The following is a 21,984-nucleotide window of genomic DNA, read 5'->3' as shown; positions in this document are numbered from 1 at the left end:
TGACTAGGATGATTCCTGGCCACCTCCTGCGTGAGATGCTTCAGGCATTTCCTACCAGGAGGAGGCCCAGGGGCAGACCCAGGACTTGCTGGAGAGATTATGCCTCTCAGCCTGCTTGGAAAAACCTTTGGTGTCCTCCTGGAAGAGATGGCAAGGGAGGAGGAAGTCAGGTTGTTTCTGCTTAGACTGCTGTCCCCACAAATCAGATTTTTGTTTTTGTTTTACCATTTCTATCTATTCTAATATGGCCTACACATCTTCCCATCATGCACATCGTGCTGTTTTTTATCCTTTTAAAATATGCTTGTAGCGCATTTGCTTTAAGGTTCTAGAGTTAGACAGTGTCAGTGGATTTGATTTGGAGCTGTATTAACAAAATTGACTTAGCTTGACTGATTGGTTTTGAAATCCTCCTCACCAGAGGGCATGGAAATCAGTTCTCCAGATGTTGGATGTTTTTCTTTGCGCCACTTCCAGGCTTTTAAAATTCCAGATTACAAATTTATTCTTTGGTTTAGCTGCAAACCCACTGACCTGAGTTTGATGACAATCAGGATCTGTTCTTCTAAATCCTTTGTTTTCTCTCTGGCTCTTTGTGTTACAGGTCAGTCACATTGACAATAAGTCGCAGTGACAATAAGAAATCACAATCCCTGAGCAGTTGCTACATTTGCACATGTCACCTCCGTCCCCTTACATCTTTTCCGTTTCTGTAGCTTCAGCCAGCTTGACTTTCCTAGTCTCTTAACTTTTTGACTTTGTCAGCCTTCCCTTCTCTACCCTCTTGTATCATGTCTAATTATCGAAGTCTGTGTGTCTACGGGGAGCTCCTCAATACCTCCTCATCAAAGCTCTTGTTTGTGTTTGCTTGTTTATCTCTGGCTGCTATTCTAGGCGCTCTCCTGGAGCCCTGATGAGACACAAGCCGCCGCTCCCCACGGAGGGTTATACTGTAAGCTGTCACTGCACCTTCAGTCATTCAAAACCCTGGCACAATAAGATTTTGTCTCTTTCTACCTCTTTTGCTCTTTTGCTCTTGAAGGCTGCATTCTATGTTGTCTCTGTATATATAGCATATGTATATACTTTCCCATGTCTTTCTGCTGATGCTTTTACTTTGTGCACATTTTAGAGAACGGCAGAATAATGAGAGCCATGCTGGAGGTTGTGTCCTCATCAAAATTTTTCTCTTTCCTCCTTTTTTCCATCTTTCTCTGTTTCCCCTCTCCATACAAAGTGCATGCACATTTTCATATATTTTATTTGAGTCCCGCTCCCGCTCCCCCTCCACCACCACTACCTTCCCCACTCCTGGAGGGTGCCAAAAGGAATCCTTCAGGTGTTGGTAAGAGAAAGTTTCTTGCTATGATAAGCCCTGAAAGATCTACCATATTTTAGGAGCAACATAAGCTAAAGTGCTAGGTTGCCTTCTGGGAAGAAAGAAAAGAGACCTGATTTGCAATGTGCGTGTATCAGGATGGGGAGGGCATTTTGGGGAAAAACAAGCAATGTGTCCAAGAGTTGATGTGTCAAGGCTTATTCTGGCAGCTTCTTTAATTTTATTGAATTTGATGTGCCAGGATAAAGTTTTATTTTAGTCTCAAATCTGGCATCATCTCTGAAATGTAACCTTCCTGTTGGTGTGCTTATTGCCATCTTTATGAGGTTTTACAGGTTATGCATCTGGAAAGTGTTTTGCGAGTGCATGTTGTGCATTGGTAAGCACATATTTTGCGCTTCAAAGTGCTGTGATGGCGATTAGCAGCAGTAGTTGTGACAGCGTGGCATTTGGTATAGAAACGGCTCCCTGCATTAGTCAGATCTGTCCCAGTGTGACATCTCAGTTACCCTGGTGGCTAAATGTTTACTGGTGTAGGACAGCACTCCTAGCATACCACACAGGATTGACGGTGACAAGCAAAATGTTGCTGTCATTTTGTGGGGTAAAAACCCCCAAAAACTTCAATTTCCAATAACTGTTTTAATTATGTTTCCTATATTTTTATGGAACCTAGTCAGTGCTGAATTACATGCGGGTCAGAAATACGTGTTGTTTTTCTCCTAGGAAGTTAACTTTATTTTTAAATTTTATTTTAAGAGTTTCACTCTGTGGAGAGCAAAATATGGAGAGTTATGGCTTGTGATGGCAGGAAGTCGGTAATGACTGAGTTGCCGTGAGCTGGTTGCTATGTGTGGCTCTGCTCCTAGTTTGGGGTAACTCAAATATTATCCCACAGAGTGTCAGCTGCAAGGGAAAACAAATATTGTCTGTGCTTATCTTCTTGCAGATGCCTGAGGCTGCGTCATGACAAAAACAAAAAGCTTAATGGGGGTACTGGAAAGACATTTTGGGCGGATGATCGTGAGTCATATTGGGTCCGATAATGAGGATACATAGTAATGCTAGTCCAGCTGCATACTTCACAAATAGCAAAGGCTAAATTCCTGCCTTTGATTTTTGATACCGCTCATTAGCTGCCGCTGTCCTCTGATGTAGAGACTCAACTGCACTCCGAGAGTTGGGGACCAATGCAGAAATGTTGTTTGATTCTCATCTTTATACACTCTTCAAACCAGTGTTTCTCAACTGGGGGTACTAGAACCCCTAGTGTTAGTCTAAATAGAGCTGAGGGTTCTTGTGATTTTTATGTTAATTTAAAACCTATCAGTTATGCATGTTTTTTAAACAAAACTGTTGTAAGTTGATATAAAAATGTTTGACAAGCCACATTTTTATGTTCAGTATTTCTGTTTCCGATGCACTTTGTAACTGTCATTAGCCAGTTTCTAAACCAGACAGAGGAAGAAAAACAATGCTACAACACAGCAAAAATAAAGTCATGAAAATACTGTTTATCACTAACTTAGTGATGGATTTAAACAGCTAATGAGTAGTATTTTAAGTCTTTTTTTATGTTCAATGACACATATTATGCAGATGTCTTCTTTTTTTTTACTAGAAAATGCTTTGAGCTGCTCGGGCTTACTTCCCTTAGAGAAGACAATTCAAAGGAGGAACATTATTGAGAAAAGTTTGAAAAAAGTTTATGAAATACTGCTTCAGGCAAGAGACGTTTTTTGCAAGAACACAAAAACCTCGTCAAAAACTGCATAACATGGACATCTCAACAAAAGGAAACACATAATAGGAATCCAGAGCATTCATCCAAAATAAGTGCTGAAGCTCATTCTCTCAATTCAGTGAATATGGTACATTTTGAGCATAAATGCATCCAGCTGACTCGCCTCATATTTGTTTAACCTCTGATCTTTAACCTTTGCTCCTATCCCGTCTTGTTTTTGTCCCAGGTGCCGAGATGGATGAGGCTGAGAAATACAAACAGCGCATTGAGGCCATCGCTGTGAGTCCACACACAAACACACACACACACACACACACACACACACACACACACACACACACACACACACACACACACACACACACACACACACATATTTGTCTGCATACACGGAAAAAAAGAGGGTGAAGAGACCGTGCTCTTAGAGCTGTCCTTAACTCTTAAATATTTTAATGAGTGTGCTGCGTGCTGAGCCAGTCTGTCCCCGGTCCCACGAAAACAACACCAGTTTGCCAGGCAACAGCTGCTTTGAGCGTTATGTAAAATAGAGTACACCTAATGTTCACAGTGACAGTGTCCTATGACATGATGGGTGGTTAGATAGGTGTCCTCATTTCACTTCTCCTCTCCATTAACTTCTTCTTCATGGCTGCTTCTCACCTTTCTTTATTTCTGATGTGTTATTTACTCTTCCAAATCATCTTCCTGCTGCCTCTCTTCATTTCTACTAAACTCTCTAAGTATGTCCATATTTATTCTCTTTCCTTGCCATATTTCGCATTCCTCCACTTCTTTTTTGTAGGAGAAGCGTCGGTTGCAGGAAGAGCAGGACAGATCCAGAAGAGAGAAGGAGGATGAGAAGCTCAGACTACGGCAGTTCAAGGTCTGACACACACGTATTCAGGATGAGCTAACCTGTCTCATTCATTTACACACTTACTCACACAGAGAGACACAGCCTTAATTTCACTCAGCTAAAATCCTCCGTAGGCTCATTCCAGCTCATTCCAGCTTGTTAACAAGCAGATTGCCTCCAAATTTATTTCCTTTTCACATTCAGTATCTCACACATAGACACACGGATGAGCTGTAAGTACAGACTTGCACATTTCCTCGCCCTGTCACTCTCTCACAAGGTTAGCGGCAAGCCTTCCTTTGTTGAAATCAGTTTTTATGTGTGTGTTTACACACTCACATAGTTACAGAGCTGCTCTATTGTTTTCACATCATTTCCACACTGGTGTTCCAACTTCCTACTCCACTGTGTTATGCTGCCCTGGGGCACATTCCTCAAATTTTGTGAAATTTGTGCAGAAAGTGTTTGTGTGCATGCAGGTATGCATGTGTGTGCCAGTATAAATCCTGTAGCAGAATATTGTGTGTGCCTGTGAATTTGTGCAGAGTGCTCCAAATGTGCGTTTTTGAGATCAAAAGTCTATGTGCAAGAGGCTTCAGCGATTAATCTTACATGATTGTATTGCCGTCTCGCAGGAGTTATTATCGTTACAGCTTTTAGCACATTCATTAGCTTTGACATTGACTCTAACCTCTGGTTAGATGCAAGGATTTGATAAGTGGGAGTAGCAGCTTATATGCAGTTCCTGACCTGCAGAGAAGTTTAGAGGGGCCTGCCTAGCTAGCCAAAGGCACAGGGAGGGGAACAGAGCTAGGCTTGTCCTGCACAGCAGGAGAAAACACAGAGATGGTATTGTGACGTTTACTTTTGAGTAGGAAACTACTGGCCAACGGTGGCCAGATTATGAACACATGGGCCAATAATCTGGAACAGAGCGGTTTCTGAGAAGATTGCAGACATCGCCTCGTATTACAGAGTGAGAGATATCACTTTTACAAGATTTATATCACATTGAGGACTGTGATAGAGCTCACCCGGTGTCAGCTGGAATTGATTTGACCAGACATTTTAATAGAGAGACATGACACTCAATAGAAATCTATGCCTTCTATATGCCATGCTTTATTTCGAGGTAAGGTTTGAGCAGTTTTTATCAGATATGTGCTTTTAAATTAAGGTTATTTGATGTAATGCTTCGATTAACTGCACAAGCAGGTGCCTAGAGACATGTTAAGCAGAGATTCACAAGTTGCAATTTTCTTGGCCAACTGGGATTTCCTTTAAAATATGGTAATATTGACTTTTGCCAATTTCAGAATATACAGTACATGTCAACAAAATCTGTCTATTATCATAACATTATCAAATGTTAGTTTTTGTAGTAAAACAAGATTAAATTTTAAATGTCCCCAAACTGCATTAAATATATTAGCGCAAGTGTTAATGAAATATTACTGCACTGTTTTCCTGTTTTATTATACTGCCACCTGCAGTTAGTTCAGAGGCCTTGAGTTTCAGTTAAACGTCTGTTGCTGGTAGCAACCACTACTAGCAATATGCTAACTCGGTTCCATAACCTAACAGCACAGTAAGAGTAACCTAACAGTAAGCTAGCTTAACTCTATTGCTTTCACTACGTTCCAGATATAACTTATCTAACCTTGCTGAACCACTATCTGTAGGTATTTCATTTTCTGAAGCTGTTTTATTAATATTCTTGTAGTCTATTAATTTCTACTAGCCCAGGTTAGCCTCGTGCTAAATAGGCTAGTAGCGGTGTGCTAACTGTCATTTGTTAAACTTTCTGACTGTGCTGTTAAACTTATATGTGGACTGCTGTAGTATAATATAATCACATTAGTAAGAATATTTTTATTTAATATTTCATATCTATATGTATACAAAACATAATAAATCAGAATAATAAAAAAATAAAAGACAGAAGATAAATATAAATTCATACAGCTCTGTTCCCCTGTGCTAACAAGTAGCAAAAAAAAAGTCTCTTGGTTTCTGGCCAATCCACCAAATGAAATACTCAACAAATGCAAAAATAAAATATCACAGAGCTTTTCAAACCTGTCAATAATTTGACTGTTTGGATACCATGTTTTCTTTAAAAATCATGCTAAATCCAGTAGTACAATATTAGAAAGCTTTTCAACTTCACTGATTCAAACATATGTCCCAAGTCACATTTATTTGTTTTCATCATTTTATTACCATACCTTCGAAGTAAAAGTTGTGAAGCATCTAAAAGATCTTCCTACAGAGTTATTAGTTGTGCGCACACCTCTTGTGTCAGGTCTTGTGTTGGTATCTTAAGGTGGCAGAAGAGTTGAAATTATATACAGTGTGTTGATTGTGTGCCTAGACAATAGACGGTCTGTTTTTTTTTTTTTAAAGGATGTAGTCACCATGATTTCAGCTGCTGGTTTGTCCTGTTACGAAACCTGACCACTTTATTGTGGGATTTTGAAATTAGACACGATGGATACGAAGCTGCATGTTTACTGGCTAACCACTTGTGAGTGACATATTGTTAACTAATCAGAAGTACCCTTTATAATCCTCCTGTCTGAGTCTTAAAATTACTATAATTTATAAAATGAATAATGTTCCATTTAATGTGACCTGTAACAGTGTTTGAGTCCAGTAAAGTCATCAGGAAAGTGTTTACTGAGGTCAAAGACCGAGGGGGCAGAGGACTGTTTTCCCATAAACCTCTATGCAACGATAAGTCTTGGAGCCACGTCCCTCTTTTATTATGTCTGTGGTGTAGACTGTGTTTCATGGATGGTTTGGCAAAGTGAATATCATTAGACACACAATGATAATGCTGGGAGTCTTAAAATACAGGAGAAAACATGAAAAAACTGAATGTTGGCAGGCCTCCAGTGCTGCTAATAAGCTAGTTTATCTATTGATTTGCAGTGCTGCTTAAACATATGACTGAAAATGATCTGAGATATAATCAGGATATATATAAAATATTTGCAGTCTATTTCTCCATATTATTACCTTCTAAACCCATCAGTAATATAATTACATTAATGAACTACAATACTAATGAAAGTTGGTTCACTGTTTTTCCCCCTTCATCTCCTTCACCCCTTCTTTGTTCCTGTAGAGAAAGTCGCTGAGAGAGCAGTGGTTAATGGAAGGAGCTCCCTTATCCCCAACCTCTCTGGACGCTGAGAGCCTTCACTCACCTCCATGGAGTGCCCAGGCCCAGCATATGGAAGAGCACATTGAAAAGTATATCCACAGTTTGTGGGATTTTGTGTGTGTGCATCTGTGTGTTAGTGCTAGAAGACAAGGAAGACATTTTGTGTTTGTCTGAGACAGTTAGCAAAGCAGAGAATGAGAGAAGTGTCACAATTCAGTTGTTTTTGCATAGTTGAAACTTCATGCAGAATACCCTCTTCTGTTTCAGTCTTCTAATAGTTTTCTTCTCTTTTTTTGCTTTTGTTGTACATAATGTATTCTTTGGCAAAACTGAATTTTAATCCTGCCAGTACTGAACTCACGCAGAGAAGGAGCCACACACGAAGAGATTTTTCTGAACTGTAGTGCACAAAGTTGTCAAAGCTCTGAAAATTACAAAGATCCCACTCTAATTATTCCAAAGGTCCACAGCTTTGTATCACTTTCCTATAAGTTTTCCAGCACATGTTGTACATGGCCTTTGAGGAAATGTAAACTAAAATTTTGGGGGAAAGTGCTTGTAGTAGTGATGCCTACTATTATTCAGTTAGGGTAATGTAATATTTACCCAAGTTCTTTTAGACCTTACCCAGTATGAGGATGTTGTTATCATAGGTTTGATTGTGTTTGTTCTTTCTTTGTACGTTTGTGTCCATCTCAGGTCGCAGTCAGAGAATAAGCAGTTGGCAGACGAGCAAGAAAAGCTGGAGCAAAGGACAGAGGATAGTGAAACGGTGCGGTAGTTGTGTGCTCACACACACTCACACTCACCCACTCACCCAGTCACTATGTGGACACAAAAGGGGTTGGTATATGTGTTGAACAAGCTTGCTCCATCATCTTCCATTAAGCAGAAAATTTCCCACAACCTCTGTCTGTGGCTTTTTGCCATGCATAATGCATTCCACTCTTAATGTACCTTTGATGTAGCACCTCTTGTTCAAAAGCAGGAACTTTATAAATGCAAGCAACCCCGTTATGTAAACAATACGGCATTAGATCCTCTCTTGAATTATTGTTTTAGCTCAAGCCAAGGCCGTGTATGTGTACTTCACGTCCGAAGGCCTTTATAGTCGGACAAAAGTTGTCTGTCCTCGTCTACTGCCTGCTCCAGGGTCTTTTAGTAAAGTTTGTCATACTTGTATATCTTAACCTTGGCTTTTGGAGCTCAACTAAAATCAGTAGGAGACGTAAACAGAAGATTCCACTTTTAATAGGTTTTACAGCCTATTAGCCATTCTGGCTGTGATAGAGGAACCTTTGAATGCTTGACCTTATCTTCTGTGAAAATTAAATGTTTTAAACAAGCTCAGCCAATAAGGCTTTGATTTTAGTGGGCCAGACTGGGAGTGAGTGAAAGGTACAGTACATCTGATAAACCAAATTCACATTTTTCTTCACTTCTTGCGTGTTTGATGTGGTTAAGTACTTTAGATGGGGTCAACTTTCACCGGTTACAGCAAAACCACATAAATTTTGCTCATCAGCTGCAGCAGCAGCTTGTTTATAGGGAGCTGGCAAAATAAATTGTGTCGAACGCTAAATCTAAAGGAGGAGGACTGGGACGTAGCTTATTAATGACTCATCCAGCAAACATAAAATCATTATCTCAGTGCAAATCATCAGCTAGTCTCTCCATCCATGTTACATCAGCATGATTACGTTGGCCAAAAACATCTGAACAGACAGCGGTGCTGTGCTAGCTTTACACTGATTGAGTGGTGCTGACTAACACAGCAGGGGTGAAAGCTCAAGCCACAGCAACAAGTAGATAAGTTAGTCAGTATGTGAATAAATGCCATTAACACTGCAATCATTCTGCAAGCACATTCACACACCACAGAAAATAATATGTGGTGACCTTTGAAAAAAACTGTAGAGCGAAGTTTTAGGCTAAAATGCCAAAATTTCAGTCACTAAAAGTGGAGAATGAGCTTCTTGGATGGTCTGCAATTAGGTAATTGCATTAGAAATGCCCCAAAGGGCATCAACATCACAATAACGGTTGAGAGAGTCAGTGACTCGAATTAGCAGAGGTGACGCCAGCAGGCAGCTGCTGGCTACAGCCACAGTCTGTTCAGAAATAAAGCTTCATTTCTTTCTTTCATGCTATTGTGGTTGTTGCTTTTTTAATGTTTGTATTTTATGACAGAGCATTGACTTTAAGTACACTTAAAATGTGCATCATCTTTTTTTGGCTGCTCCCTTTAGTGGTTGCCATAGCGGATCATCTGTCTCAATCTCATCAGATCTCACCCATTTGAAGGGGGAAGTTTAGTCAGTTTAGATCAGTTTAAACTGCACTTGTCTTAACTGATTATAGTGTTGGGTAGAAATTAGCAAACTTTATAAAGTCAACACTTCACAATGTCACCATTTGAGTACAATACATTTCATTTGTCCCCTGTTCCTTTTTACCCAACAGGTAAAAATGTTACATGCTGGAGATGGTAAGTAGATGAACATCTCTTTGGGAATTAAGAAATGTAAAAATTTGGTGCTTTGCTTTTCATTGTCTTTTTAATCAAAGAAAGTGATAAATTCAGTAAATCAACCCTGAAAAATAGTTTAAATTCATAAAGAATTTGTATGTATAAATGTAGAGTGAGGTATTGCTGTCATCCATCTGCCTGCTTCACTTAACACTCACATGGTATTCTGTCCAAAACCTTTTAATGTGTGCGTGCACACTTTTCTGGCACCTACCAACTATCAGTCAACAGCTGCGCTACTAATTCTGCTTTTACTTAATTGCATCAGTCCATACTGGTTAGATTTCATTTCTTTAATTCTGGGACTTCTTCCAGCTTCTCTTTCTTTACTTGCAATGGATTGTGAATGGATGCCATCCTATAGAAAAGAATAACGTTATTTAGTCAGGACATGACAGCTTATCCAAAGCACAGGTGTAATAACTGATGCACTACACCTTATACTGTAAATTCTGGTTAATTATTGCTCCATCATGTTCAGCATGCTCAAGTTACACATTACATGTCTATTAATAACTAATTATTTTGTCCTTAGAAGTGGTCAGTGATGTTGCACAGAATGGAGAAAACAATTCAACTGGATCAGGTGGGCATAGGACATTCACCTCAACAGAATATCATCCAGAAACATCCAGGCTTTTATTAAAATCTCCGTCATCATCCTGAGCCTGATAAAATCTTATCCTTTCTCTGTCCTTCCTCTTGTTAATTCTTATCTAATCACCAGCTTGTGCTGACCCTGTTTATCTCACCTCAAAGACCACGTAATTCCCTGCAGATGTGCTTGTCTATATGAGTTGTATACACTGATAGAAATTTGCATTATAAAGGACAGAGTGGCACACGCGTACCTATGCTGTACTGGAAGATCATATATTCTGTTATGAATAATTACACATGTTGGATAAGGGTTTGAATTTAAATATATGCTAATAGAAACCTAAGTGCATAACTTGCATTTTTATAGTTCAGCAGGTTCATGGACATGTCCGTTGGGATGCTACTCAAGCTGTTAAAGTAGACAAAAGAGTTGGTGAAATGTAATCAACCCATCCATTTATATTGAAATCATCCAGTGCCTAAAACTTTCTTGTCCAGACTGCAGAATTTAAATGGCTTCAAAAACATTAGTTGGCATACGTATCTAGTTTAAGTCCAGTCCTTTTTCCATTCTCGTGTCTCCAACTCTTTATAAAGCTAGTACTTCTTTACCTCATGGCCGAGCCTAAAAGGTTTAGCATATATTTATTTTTTTACTATTTGATATATACACTATTTCAACATCAGCTAAAAAATATATCTATATTATTATTATTTTTCTTTTTTAATGTATTTTTAGCTGATGTTGAAATGGTCAATATGTTCTGCTTCATTCAAATGGATACCTCTCTTCATTAGTATGCACTTCATGGAGCAGGTCAATAATTTTTCCATCTAATGGATCATTCATGGATAGAAAACCGTTTGGTTAAATGTTGCACATGAATTGGCTGCACTGAGCTAATGATGTAAAAAGCAACCTCTAACTGTATTGAAAAGCTGCTTCTACACCAGCCATTATGAATGTTTATAATCAATGTAAAAGGTTCAGTTCAATACTGATGAATGAAGAACATTTTTTAACGAATTTTGTTGACCTTTATTGATATGTATTTGTTGGTTTCTTCAGAAAAAAGTGAAAGTGATACGGAGGTATACCAAGAAGCACTACTGGATGAAAATGGAGTCATTGTAACCAATGGTGTGGAAAACACTGAAGTTAGTGCTTCAGATGAAAATAATCAGTCACTCACTAATGGGCCAACCAGTGATGTTAGTGTGGAGATGGGAAAGAATTTGGATGTTTCTGAGGAAGATCCAGTCAAGGTTCCAAATACCAATGTTAAAGAAGAGGAGGAAGAAGAAGGGACTCTGGTGATGAGAGCAGAATGCATCTTCATCACAGATGATGGGGATGATGTTTCTGGAGAGGTTGTGCCGCAGGCAGATCAACAGGAGTCCGTGCAGTCAGACCAGATCCTTCTGCCAAATCCAGAAGCAGAAGCCAGCAAAGAGGGAGGGGAGGCTGCAGAGGAGGATGTACAAACAGAAACTTTTACAGAGCCAGAGAGTGAGCCATTGGGAGACATAGATGATAGCATAAAGGCAAATCCAGGTGAAGATGAAGATAGAGATGTAAAAACTGAGGGCCAGGACAACGAATTGAAAGATCCAGCCTGTGTGCAGTCGCAGTCCCTAATCAGTCCTCCAGAGAGCACTGTGGTGGCTTTGTTGCCTGTCTATACTGAGGCACAACCTTCTAATCTTAGTCCCAATCTACAGGTTCAAGCTGAAGAATCAGCAGCAGTACCAGAGGAAACTGAGGCAGCATCAAAAGCACAAGAGGCTACCTGTCTTACTGATCAGTTCCAGGAGGTGCCTCTGGCTGATGCCCAAGAAAACCAAAGAACAGAGGCAGGGTCTGGGGAACAGGAACCCCTTCTGTTGAACGCCAAAGCCCCCAGCACCATGGTAGAGCCAGCAGGCGCTGACAGCCCAGCCAATGCTGGGGCACCGAACCCAAACGCAGCTAGCCAAGGAGAGTCAACCAAGCCCAAAAAATGCGACTGCTGCTCTGTCATGTAAATGCCCTCTGTGTACATGCATTTACTCTCAACCTCTTCACTCTGCCAGTATCCTTCAGCCTGTGCATTGGCTGCTCAGTTCATAACAATTACTTCCCTCATCTCTTTGTTTTGTGCATCCATCCATTTTTTTTAATAAGAATGCCTGGAAGCTGCTTCCCTTTCCTCCACTGTCCACTGCCAACATTCCTAGTATTCCTCTTGAAATTTCCTCATCCCCAGTCTCAAGCTTTGATGCTGCAACAGGAAGTGTGCTCGCTCCAACATGAGGAGAGGAATCACATGGACTGAACTAGTTTTAAAGTGGAACTACAGTTTTAAAAAGAAAAACCACACAGTTTTTTTTTGGGCCACACTGTTTTGAGTTTGATAAAATTCTCTTGAGAGAACAAAAATGATTTCATGTATTTTACATTATTTGCTGAAGTCATTTTGTAGTTTTAAAAATCTGAGTTGTAACTGGAAAATTGCAATGTTATGGAAAGGTTCATAAATTTCTGGAGATATTCTGTTTTACTGACTTGAAGCTGGACTGTTATCGCTTTAGGCTTTTTAATAAATGTTTTTAATCCCACTACAGTAGCCTAAACAGGTTTAACCAACTGACTATTTGGTTAAATTGTGTCATTTATAAACAGTGTGCTCCATTGATAGTTAAAAAAATATTACCTAAAAGTATGATACATATGGGTTTTTTTAAAAAAAATTCTTAACATGGAAGGCCTGGAATTCCTGAGATGACTCTGTTACAAATGTACATACTGTATACAGAAAGCGTGTATAATTTTTTTTTTTTTTTTAATGATTTAATGATTAAACTGTCATTTGCAATACTCTTCTTAACATAACTTGGTCTGCATTCAGAGTGTTTGTTCTTCAAATACTGGATTTATCCCAAAACATCATCCATGCTTCATGCAAAAGAAATGCAAAAACGGCTGTATTACATTTTTTCTCTGTTCATGGTTTTTTACCTAGTTATATAGACACCACTAGGAAACAGAATTTAAGATTCAGATTGAGAAATCCCACGACACAAAACTTAACTTTGCATGTATTACTACATGCAGTTTACTTTTAGATTGTATTTATTGGTTTTTATTTTGGACATACTGCTTAGAAAAAGATATGTTAAAGCATTGAAAGGTGAATCATGAGTGCACACTGGACCAGTCTTCCAAATGTATGCACATGAAGCTTTTTATTATGAAAGAAATAAGGGAACTAGTCATCACCTTTTGGCAGTAGCTGGTGTTCCCTTCAACATGTCTCACTGCATGTGCTTCTCCCAGGTCTTGGGATAGTCCCATGGATAACAGCAGGGTCTTCTTATTGACCAGACTAAAGCTGGAGTCTTTGGAGAAAGGACTGCAGCATGTCCTCGAACTGAAAAGAAGTCCTGCTGAGCTGAGAGCTCCCAGAATCTCTGCTCCATCTGACAACAAAGACATTTCAAAAAGTTATTGCATGGGGATCCTGTACCTCTCTAAACTAGGTTGAAACATCACTGTGCAGATTGGCTGGTGCATGGATATATTTGTCCAAGCTATAAATTACATATTTACAAATTTGCTATTATAGCCAACCCTTTCTTTCAACACCAAGATTAAGTCTACTGACCTACACGCTTATTTCTTTCAATTTAAGATTTCTTTCATTTATTATTGTAGCATTTCTTTATCATGTATGGTCATTTTATACAGAGATATTTCAGTGATTAAATGTGCAGTTTAAAGTCTTCACACTGGCAGAAGGCAAAGTTTCACTGGTCCGGCCCACACATCCATGTCACACCTAGGACAGGTTACTAGTCTGTTGCAGAGCTAACAAAGAGAGACAGACAATAAATTTCCACCTACAGCCAATTTGGAATTATTGGTTGAGCTAATATGCACATGTCTGGACTTCAGAAAGAAGACAGAGTGCCTCAGAGAGCCCACTTAGGCACACGGAGAACATATGACCTCCAGACAGACATGAGCCAGCCAACTGCAGCATTCAAACCCAGGAAATTCCTGCCGGGAGGTAACAGTGCTAGTCACTGCTGTTGTGCATAGCATTGCAAAACAGGCAGATATTCCTCCATCGCCATCACTCTTTCCTTTCAATAACAGACTTAACGAGACTTAATGAGATATTGCCCAACCGGTGTTATTACTTGGCTTAACTCTGGTTAAGAATGCCTTAAAAAGCAAAGTTGTTCAGTTACTTGGTGCAAACCACAAGTTGTCTTCTCATCTCAAGAGCTCAGTGTTAGATTTGGTAATATGTAGGGGAGCATCTGAGAAAGAACTTCTCATTTATGATTTAATAGCCTGAAACCTGAACAATTAAAAAACTTGCACACAATATATTGGAACAGCCTGTATCGTGTTAACATTATTACTAGATTTTCATATTTAAGATTTTCTCTCTATGGGGAGAGCAGATGATGAATTTTACGCTTAAAGCAGCCACGCTGGCAAAGGTACTTAAACCAACCCAAAAGCTTTCAAACGTCTCTGCTAAATAAAGCAAAAGTGAGGTTTTAATATTTTTCCATTTCTTCTCAATTTAAAACAGATTTATCACAACTGATAAAATGAAGAGTGCATACAACTTGAGGTCATTGACCATTTGTTACTCAAATATTGCATTAGACTGAATGTTGAGTTTACCAAACGTGGTGTAAACAACACACAATCCTTTCACCCATCCTGGAATTTCCAGCACTAAAAAACTGAGAATGTGAAAGAATTGAACTAGAAGGAAAACCTCTTTACCAGACACATTTTCAGTGAGACCCCACGGTGCGACGGACATCATGTTTGCGATACTTCTCACACTTCTCTGTTTGGTGTCTGTGAGCCGTTCAGCTCCTGTGGCCTGTGAAAAGTTGGTCAAGCCTTTGGAACAGTTTGATGTTCACAATGTGACAGGAAGGTGGTCTTTAGTCGCTGTCAGTCTGAAATTTGATTCCATTGCCAGAAGAAGAGCCAGTGTAGTTGTTGATATCCGCAACTCCTCGTACATCACAGCTGAACGAGTTGCTGGCAGATGCCAGTATGAACTCCTTGACTTTACTTTGGAAGGCCACGTCTTAACCATGACGGCGAGAAATGTCAACCTCACTGGAACTTTGTTTTATACATCCTGTGCAGACTGTATGGTGCTCACCATGCACATCAAGTCCCCCACTTACCGCGCAGTGGAGTTCTACGTGCTTAGCCGGAGGAGACAGCTGGAGCAGAAGGAGATGGAGGAGTTCAGTGCTCAAGTGCTGTGTCTCAGCATGCCTCCACCTATTGTGATGGATCCTAAAATGGAGCTTTGTCCTGTACAGACAACCAACCAACAAACTGACCAGAGAACGATAGAAGTCCCATAAAGGGAGCAAGGGGAAAGAAGAAGAAGGAGGCGAAGAAGACAGTTAACTTCAATGTGCCAAATGTCAGCGTATAGTGTGACAAAAAGAATAACAATTGATGATCATGTGTTGGAAGCTATAAAAACGAGTTCTAATTCTCCATTTTTTTAATCTGTGTTTTTTTTTTATGTTTAAGGACCAACAACAGCTTGTTGAACCTGTTCTTGTTGGATGGTTTTATGAGTTTTATGTGATCCATTATATAGTGCATTTAATCATATCTTGCAAATGACATACTGCACATCAAAAAATGTCTATATTTTTGCTTGTAAATTACCATGCTAGACCAAGACTGTAAAATGATTTTTATTGTAAATTTATAACTTTAATCTCAGAAGTTCTCAGTCTTTTCTCTGCACATTACCCCACTATACCACTTCATCATTTTTAAATTACCTTGATAAGCCCTTTTACACAGAAGTAAATAGAAGCTCTCTGAAAAATGTATTCAAATACATAGTATACTGAGAGGTTAACCAAAGTATTTTGTTTAACCAAGAGCATCAGAATAGTAGCTTTAGCTAACGGTATTGCTCCATATCTTTGGGTGTACTAATGTTATATTACTAACCTACTGAAATTGCTAGTGCATCAAATATAGCACGCTAGTACATTTTCATATGCTGTTAATTAAATTCCTATGTTGCGTATTATGATGATACCTTTTTTCCCCTTGTCCTCGGGAAGAGCAAAGTGGGAAACTGTAGCATCATAATAAACCAAACTAAAGCAATTATGGGTTCACATGGAAGTATTCATAGTCTGCTTCAGTATTCCCAGTGTGCAAAGAAAGATAAAGTCTGTTTAGTTTTGTTGTGCAGTGGGAAATTGTGAAACTTGAGATTAATGACATCCAGTTTACCGTAACAAAAATGACTATCCACACACGGTTTCATGATATTTCATGTTCGTCATGTTGCATATTTGGTAAGCAGTAGGTCACACCTTTTAAAATGTGTGCTTGTCTTTAAGGTAGAATAAGAATGTGAAAATATAGCTTTCAATCAGCATCAATTCATGACAAAAATTAGTTCACTGTTTGACTTTTTTTTTTCATTATTTTGTTGATGATAGAATAAAAGTGTATCCCTATTCAGTAACTGAATCTGATTTTGCTACAGTTCACAGAAATTTCTGCTATTTCAAAATCATAGAACCTGTTATTGCCAGTGTTGCATAACTGGAGGGTTCTGATCCAACTAAATAGTTGTACACAGTACAGAAGAGGGTAACTGGCTTCAGCACTATTTTATAGCAGTTTATATCATTTTAAAGAAATATATGTACGTCTATTTTGACGTTCTTATTCAGTAAACTTCTCTTATTTAGTTTGGAGCTTTTATATGCTGTGAACTGTTCTAACATAACATCCAGCTAATTGCAAAAATATGCCAAACTGAAAATACTTTTAGCCCTTCAGAAGCTACCTTAAATACCAATCGAAAATGAGTGCTGCAGCTTTCAGTAGCAGACTACATATTGTCAATAAATGCAGTCTGCTAAATACATTGAACCCTTTCATTTATATTTATATCATCCAGTGTCTAGAACTTTCTGTCCAGACTGCACAATTCACCAAGAGTTGTGTTCAACTCTTCAATCAGCCATTGCTTCTTTGCTTTGCGACGTAGCATAAAGGTTTAGAACATTTTATAATTCTTCTCTTTTTGTTTTGTTTATTATTTGCTGTTTTTGAAGTGGTTGATACATTTTGTTAAACAGCAGAATGAACTCATCCTAACCAATAGTAGGGAAAACCTTGCTCGAGGGCAGAATAATCAGTCAGTTGCTAACAGGTCAATGACACCCACTGTTCTTAGCATGAGGATGGAAATGGATTTGGGTTTTCCTGAGGCAGATCCTGCTCGGGTTTCAAATGACAATGTTAAAGAGTGGGAGGAAGAAAGGGGCACTCTGATGATGAGAGCAGACGATGATGGGCATGATGTTTATGGAGACGTTATATAGCAGGCAGATCAACCGGAGTCCACACAGTCAGATTAAATCCTTCTGCTAAATCCAGAAGCAGGCGACGAGGGAGTGAGGAAAGGGGGGTAAGACTGTGTGGGAGAAAGTAAAAACAGAAACTTTTACAGAGAAGAGTGAGTCACTCACAGGCATAGATGGTAGCATTACGACAAATCAAGATGACGATTGAGAGATAAAAACTGAATCAGGACAGAAAATTGGAAGGCCCAGAGTGTCTGTTGTTTTTCGGTGTCTGTGCCTTTTGTTCCCTTCAGCATGTATCACTGCATGTGTCTCTACCAGCTCCTGGGATTGTCCCATGGATAACAGCAGGGTCCTTATGTGGATCAAACCAAAGTCAGAGGCTCTGGACTCGCCTGGAGTAAGGGAATGCAGCATGTCTTCTACGTGAAAATAACTCCTGCTGAGCTGAGAACTCCCAGGACGTCTGTCCTGCCTGACGACTGGATTTCAAAGGGCAATTACATATGGATCCTGCGCCAGCAGCTAGATAGTGGTCAACCTGCTGCTTTATACGAAAGCAGAGATTAGAAGCCCAGTTTCCAATGAAGATGGCTGTGAATAGTCATTTTTTTAATTAAACTGAATTTTTTTCCGCACCTAGATTCAGGTTGTAGTTTAATTTTAATGAACCCTGGTAGAGAAGACTTTTTTCCCCTACTCAGACTTTAATTCATTATAAAACAATAGCCAGATTTGCTTCCACCGCCTTTCTTTTAGTGTTTTGTTTTAGTTTTTTTTTTTTTTTACATTTGCCTCAATACAAAGTATTGTACAACTATTGCTGTAACCAAATCTGTCAATCTGGATAAAAATTATTAAGACATTTAATGCGGAAACTAACACAAAATCAAGTCAAGTGAAACTGAAGCGGAAGAAAGGGTGAATAAAGACCACCTATTTGTGACCTATAGGTTCAACATGAAGCTTTGATGTCTTACCATTTTATGAGTTTTTATACAGTTTATTTTACAGCTTGGTAGAGCTAATGTGGCTATGTTAGAATCTCTGCCCACACAAGACATTACTGTCAGACAAACGTGTGAGACACAACAAAGTAGACCTGATGTCTCAACAACTAAACACAAGCTATATAATATAAAGTTAAATTCTCTGTGGAAGTGCATTTGATCTACTTAATAAGTTTATTTAAGTCTAACTGCTCACATTGCATGTTTGCAGAATGTATGCACATTTTGTGCAAGTGAGCTTTTTCATTAGTATGCATGCAAATGTATCCATATGTAATAATCACAAGAAGAGTACAACTCATATTTGTTCCCCAAATATTACAAATATCACACTGAATACTGAATTTACAAAATTTCACAAAAACACTACACTTCTGTTTTTGTAATTTAATTTAATTTCATAAACAATATGCGACTAACCAAGACCAAACAGCCAGTGTAAATAACGCACAGTCCATGCCCTTTGGTCTGACAGTTCCCAAATCAACATATCCAGGATCTTTTGAATTCCTGAGCTAAATATGTGAAACTGAACTATGAAACCTGAACGTCTTTACCAGACACAGTATCAGTGAGAAACACAGTACGGAGAGTACATTACACACTGGCGCTCTTCCTCATGAAACTGAATAGCTTCACCTTTACTCTAACATTCTTTCATACATGTCCAAACTGCGCTGCTGGCATCATGACCTCCACTTACAAGTCAGTTAACTTTTTCAACCAGAGGAGAGCTGGAGCAGAAGGAGATGGAGGAATTCAGTGCTCAAGTGGGGTGCCACCACCTACTGTGACAGATCCTACCAAGGAGCTTTGTTACTAAGCAGAAATCTCTCTAAGTTTACCAAATCAAGGTCATGTGTTGGAAACCATAACAGATGGCTGTATATGAAGTGAATTCATTTATATGATGCTACTTTTTGAAATGTATGCTTTTTGTTTTTTCACCGATTGCAATATTTGTTGCTGATTCTGACTTGCATTATTTATATCTTGGACATAATATACTACAGATAAAAAAATATGCAAACACCCACATACTAAATGGTTTTCATTATAAACTGACAGTATAAACTTTAATCTTGGAATGTTTTTCCTTCACATTTTTATCATCCTACTCTCGCTTCATAAATATGTAGTTTAGCTCTAATACACAAAAATAATCAAAAGCTTTAAAGTACATGTGCATGTACTTATTGTATTTTAGTACATCTTTGGATGTACTAAAAACAGATAATTATCATTCTGACTGAATTAGGTTTTTTTATGATATTATACCTTTAGTATATTTATATGCTATTAATTCAGTTGTTTTGTGTGACATATTTTTTGATCCCAAGAAGAACAACTTAAAAACTGAAACTAAATCAATTATCAGTATACTTAAATTAAGTCTACTATTAAAAAAAAGAAGAAGAAGAAGCTCTCGCTATCATAGGTATGTCATGATTAACAAAGAACATTCGTTGGCTCATATTGGCTCATATTGTTGGGTCTGACTGTCCTTTTTGATTAAATAATTGATTTAATTTGTTAAGCTGTGGGAATTTAGGATATAATTTTAATTAGAAATAACAGGCCTTTAATAAATCCATTATATAATCTTACAGCTTTAGATAACATTATTAAATTATTTTCTTAGTTTGCTCATTTAAATGGATAGTTCAGCCACTTATATTTTTGGGTTACAGATACCAAAATACACAAGAATATCCCACTTTTTTTTTTGATGTATACAAACTAAAAAGGTTTTATTAAATAAACTCCTACAAATCATGAACTGAATAAAAAACTTTGAACAGATGTGATGCAGTCAGACACAAAAATATGCATGCCATGTTGTAGCCACTGGGTTGTTTGTACCTGCTTACATCTTCTTTAACAAAATAAAGATATCATAAGAATATAACAATGTTGCTTTTAAACACAAATTAATGAAGGAAGTGTGCTCATTCTTTGAAATTAGGGATTTTTCTTCTTTTTTTATGATGAAGTAAAAGCAAATCCCAGTTATGTAATTACATCAGAATTCGAAACGGTTTCAGAAAAATGTCAGAGAATCTGCATGTAGAGGGAGGACTCTGCCCTCTGGCTCTGGTAGTGTTGCATAACTGTGGGGTTTCTGACCAAATCAAATAGTTGCACACAAAGTGCAACAGAGGGTAAGTAAATATCGCCACCATTACCTCCACCCATCTTTCTTATACTTCATAGTTCATTGTACTATAACAGAATATTATGTAAAGTTGCTTTATCAGTAAATAAAACAATAAAGTTCAGCATCTAAATTTATTATAATCAGAGTAGATGAAGATGAATAGAAGAAGAAGAATTTGACTTGACAGACTTTGACAGATTTTGAATTTTATTCATTTGGAATATTTTATATACTCCAAATTTTCAGCATACAATTAATTGTAGAAAATATGCAACACCAAGCTGATTTTTGTACTTTCCCAACCAGGGTAAGTTTACCAAAGTGCAATAAAAAAGAATAAGGTTTTGCAGCTTTCATTAGCGCACCACCTGTTGTTAATATGTGCTGTTTATTCAACTCCTGGCATTTCATGCCTTACAATATGTTTGGACAGCCGGAATCTGGGAACAGTAAATAAAAACAATATGACTTCACAGTGTTACACCACAGGTACTGGAATAGAGAAACCAGTCAGCGGGTAAAACTTATCTGTGAACAATCAATAGTCACAGGCAGGACTTCAAAATATTGTTTAGTTTTACAATCACGGAAACCACAGGTGAAAAATTACCGTGCTTTTTTCTCCTGTGTTGTGAAACTACATGTTTCCGAACAACTATAAAACGACCCGGCACACTTCACCGTCTCCAGAGGTTTGAAACTGCAGTGTGACTGACAACATTCCACTGACTGCCTATTAATAGCTCAACATGATTTTTGCTGCGCTTTCTCTTCTTTGTTTGGTGGCTGGGAGTCATTCAGCTCCCCTGACCTGCGAGGAGTTGGTCCGTCCATTAGACCGACTCAATCTTCATCATTTGAAGGGGAAATGGGCTTTAGTTGCAGGCAGTTTGAGCCACCCACCATTCCTGGAGCGATTTAAACAAAGAGACAGTGCCTCTGTGAACTTCTACAGCAACACCAGTGAAACTCATATTTCCTACACCCGCAGCATCAGCTTACACAACGAGTGCCAGTATCACACCTACAACATCACTCTGAATGGCAGCAGTTACACCTTTGACGGGACAGAGAACGACAACTTCAGTGCAAACTTTGCCCATACGTCTTGCCATGACTGCATGCTGATGCACATGAGAATGGAGTCGGGGGAAAGGCAGCATTTTTACCTGTTCAGTCGGAGGAGACAGCTGGAGCA

General features: G+C 38.6%; 1 protein-coding gene across 9 annotated transcripts in view; it reads left to right on the top strand.

The window, feature by feature from the left end:
• Nucleotides 1-16,764, top strand: part of palm3 (paralemmin 3) — a 34,946-nt gene extending 18,182 nt beyond the window's left edge. For 4 of the 9 annotated variants that reach the window (XM_026170619.2, XM_026170618.2, XM_026170617.2 and 1 more), the window contains 7 exons: nucleotides 3,310-3,362; nucleotides 3,886-3,966; nucleotides 7,070-7,197; nucleotides 7,808-7,880; nucleotides 9,572-9,596; nucleotides 10,174-10,224; nucleotides 11,308-16,764. In XM_026170619.2, the coding sequence (XP_026026404.2) occupies nucleotides 3,318-3,362; nucleotides 3,886-3,966; nucleotides 7,070-7,197; nucleotides 7,808-7,880; nucleotides 9,572-9,596; nucleotides 10,174-10,224; nucleotides 11,308-12,263 (1,359 nt within the window). In that variant the 5' untranslated portion in view covers nucleotides 3,310-3,317 and the 3' untranslated portion in view covers nucleotides 12,264-16,764. Of the gene's footprint in view, nucleotides 1-894; nucleotides 953-3,309; nucleotides 3,363-3,885; nucleotides 3,967-4,898; nucleotides 5,072-7,069; nucleotides 7,198-7,807; nucleotides 7,881-9,571; nucleotides 9,597-10,173; nucleotides 10,225-11,307 lie in introns of those variants that run through there. The other 5 variants (XM_080302835.1, XM_026170620.2, XM_026170621.2 and 2 more) reach the window with 5 other exon arrangements.
• The last annotated feature ends 5,220 nt before the right edge of the window (nucleotides 16,765-21,984 follow it).

This window comes from Astatotilapia calliptera, chromosome 6, assembly GCF_964374335.1.
Source record: "Astatotilapia calliptera chromosome 6, fAstCal68.1, whole genome shotgun sequence".
NCBI classification, from domain to species: domain Eukaryota; kingdom Metazoa; phylum Chordata; class Actinopteri; order Cichliformes; family Cichlidae; genus Astatotilapia; species Astatotilapia calliptera.
The sequence above is the reverse complement of the archived record's forward strand: the minus strand, read 5'-3'. Positions and strand labels throughout refer to the sequence as shown.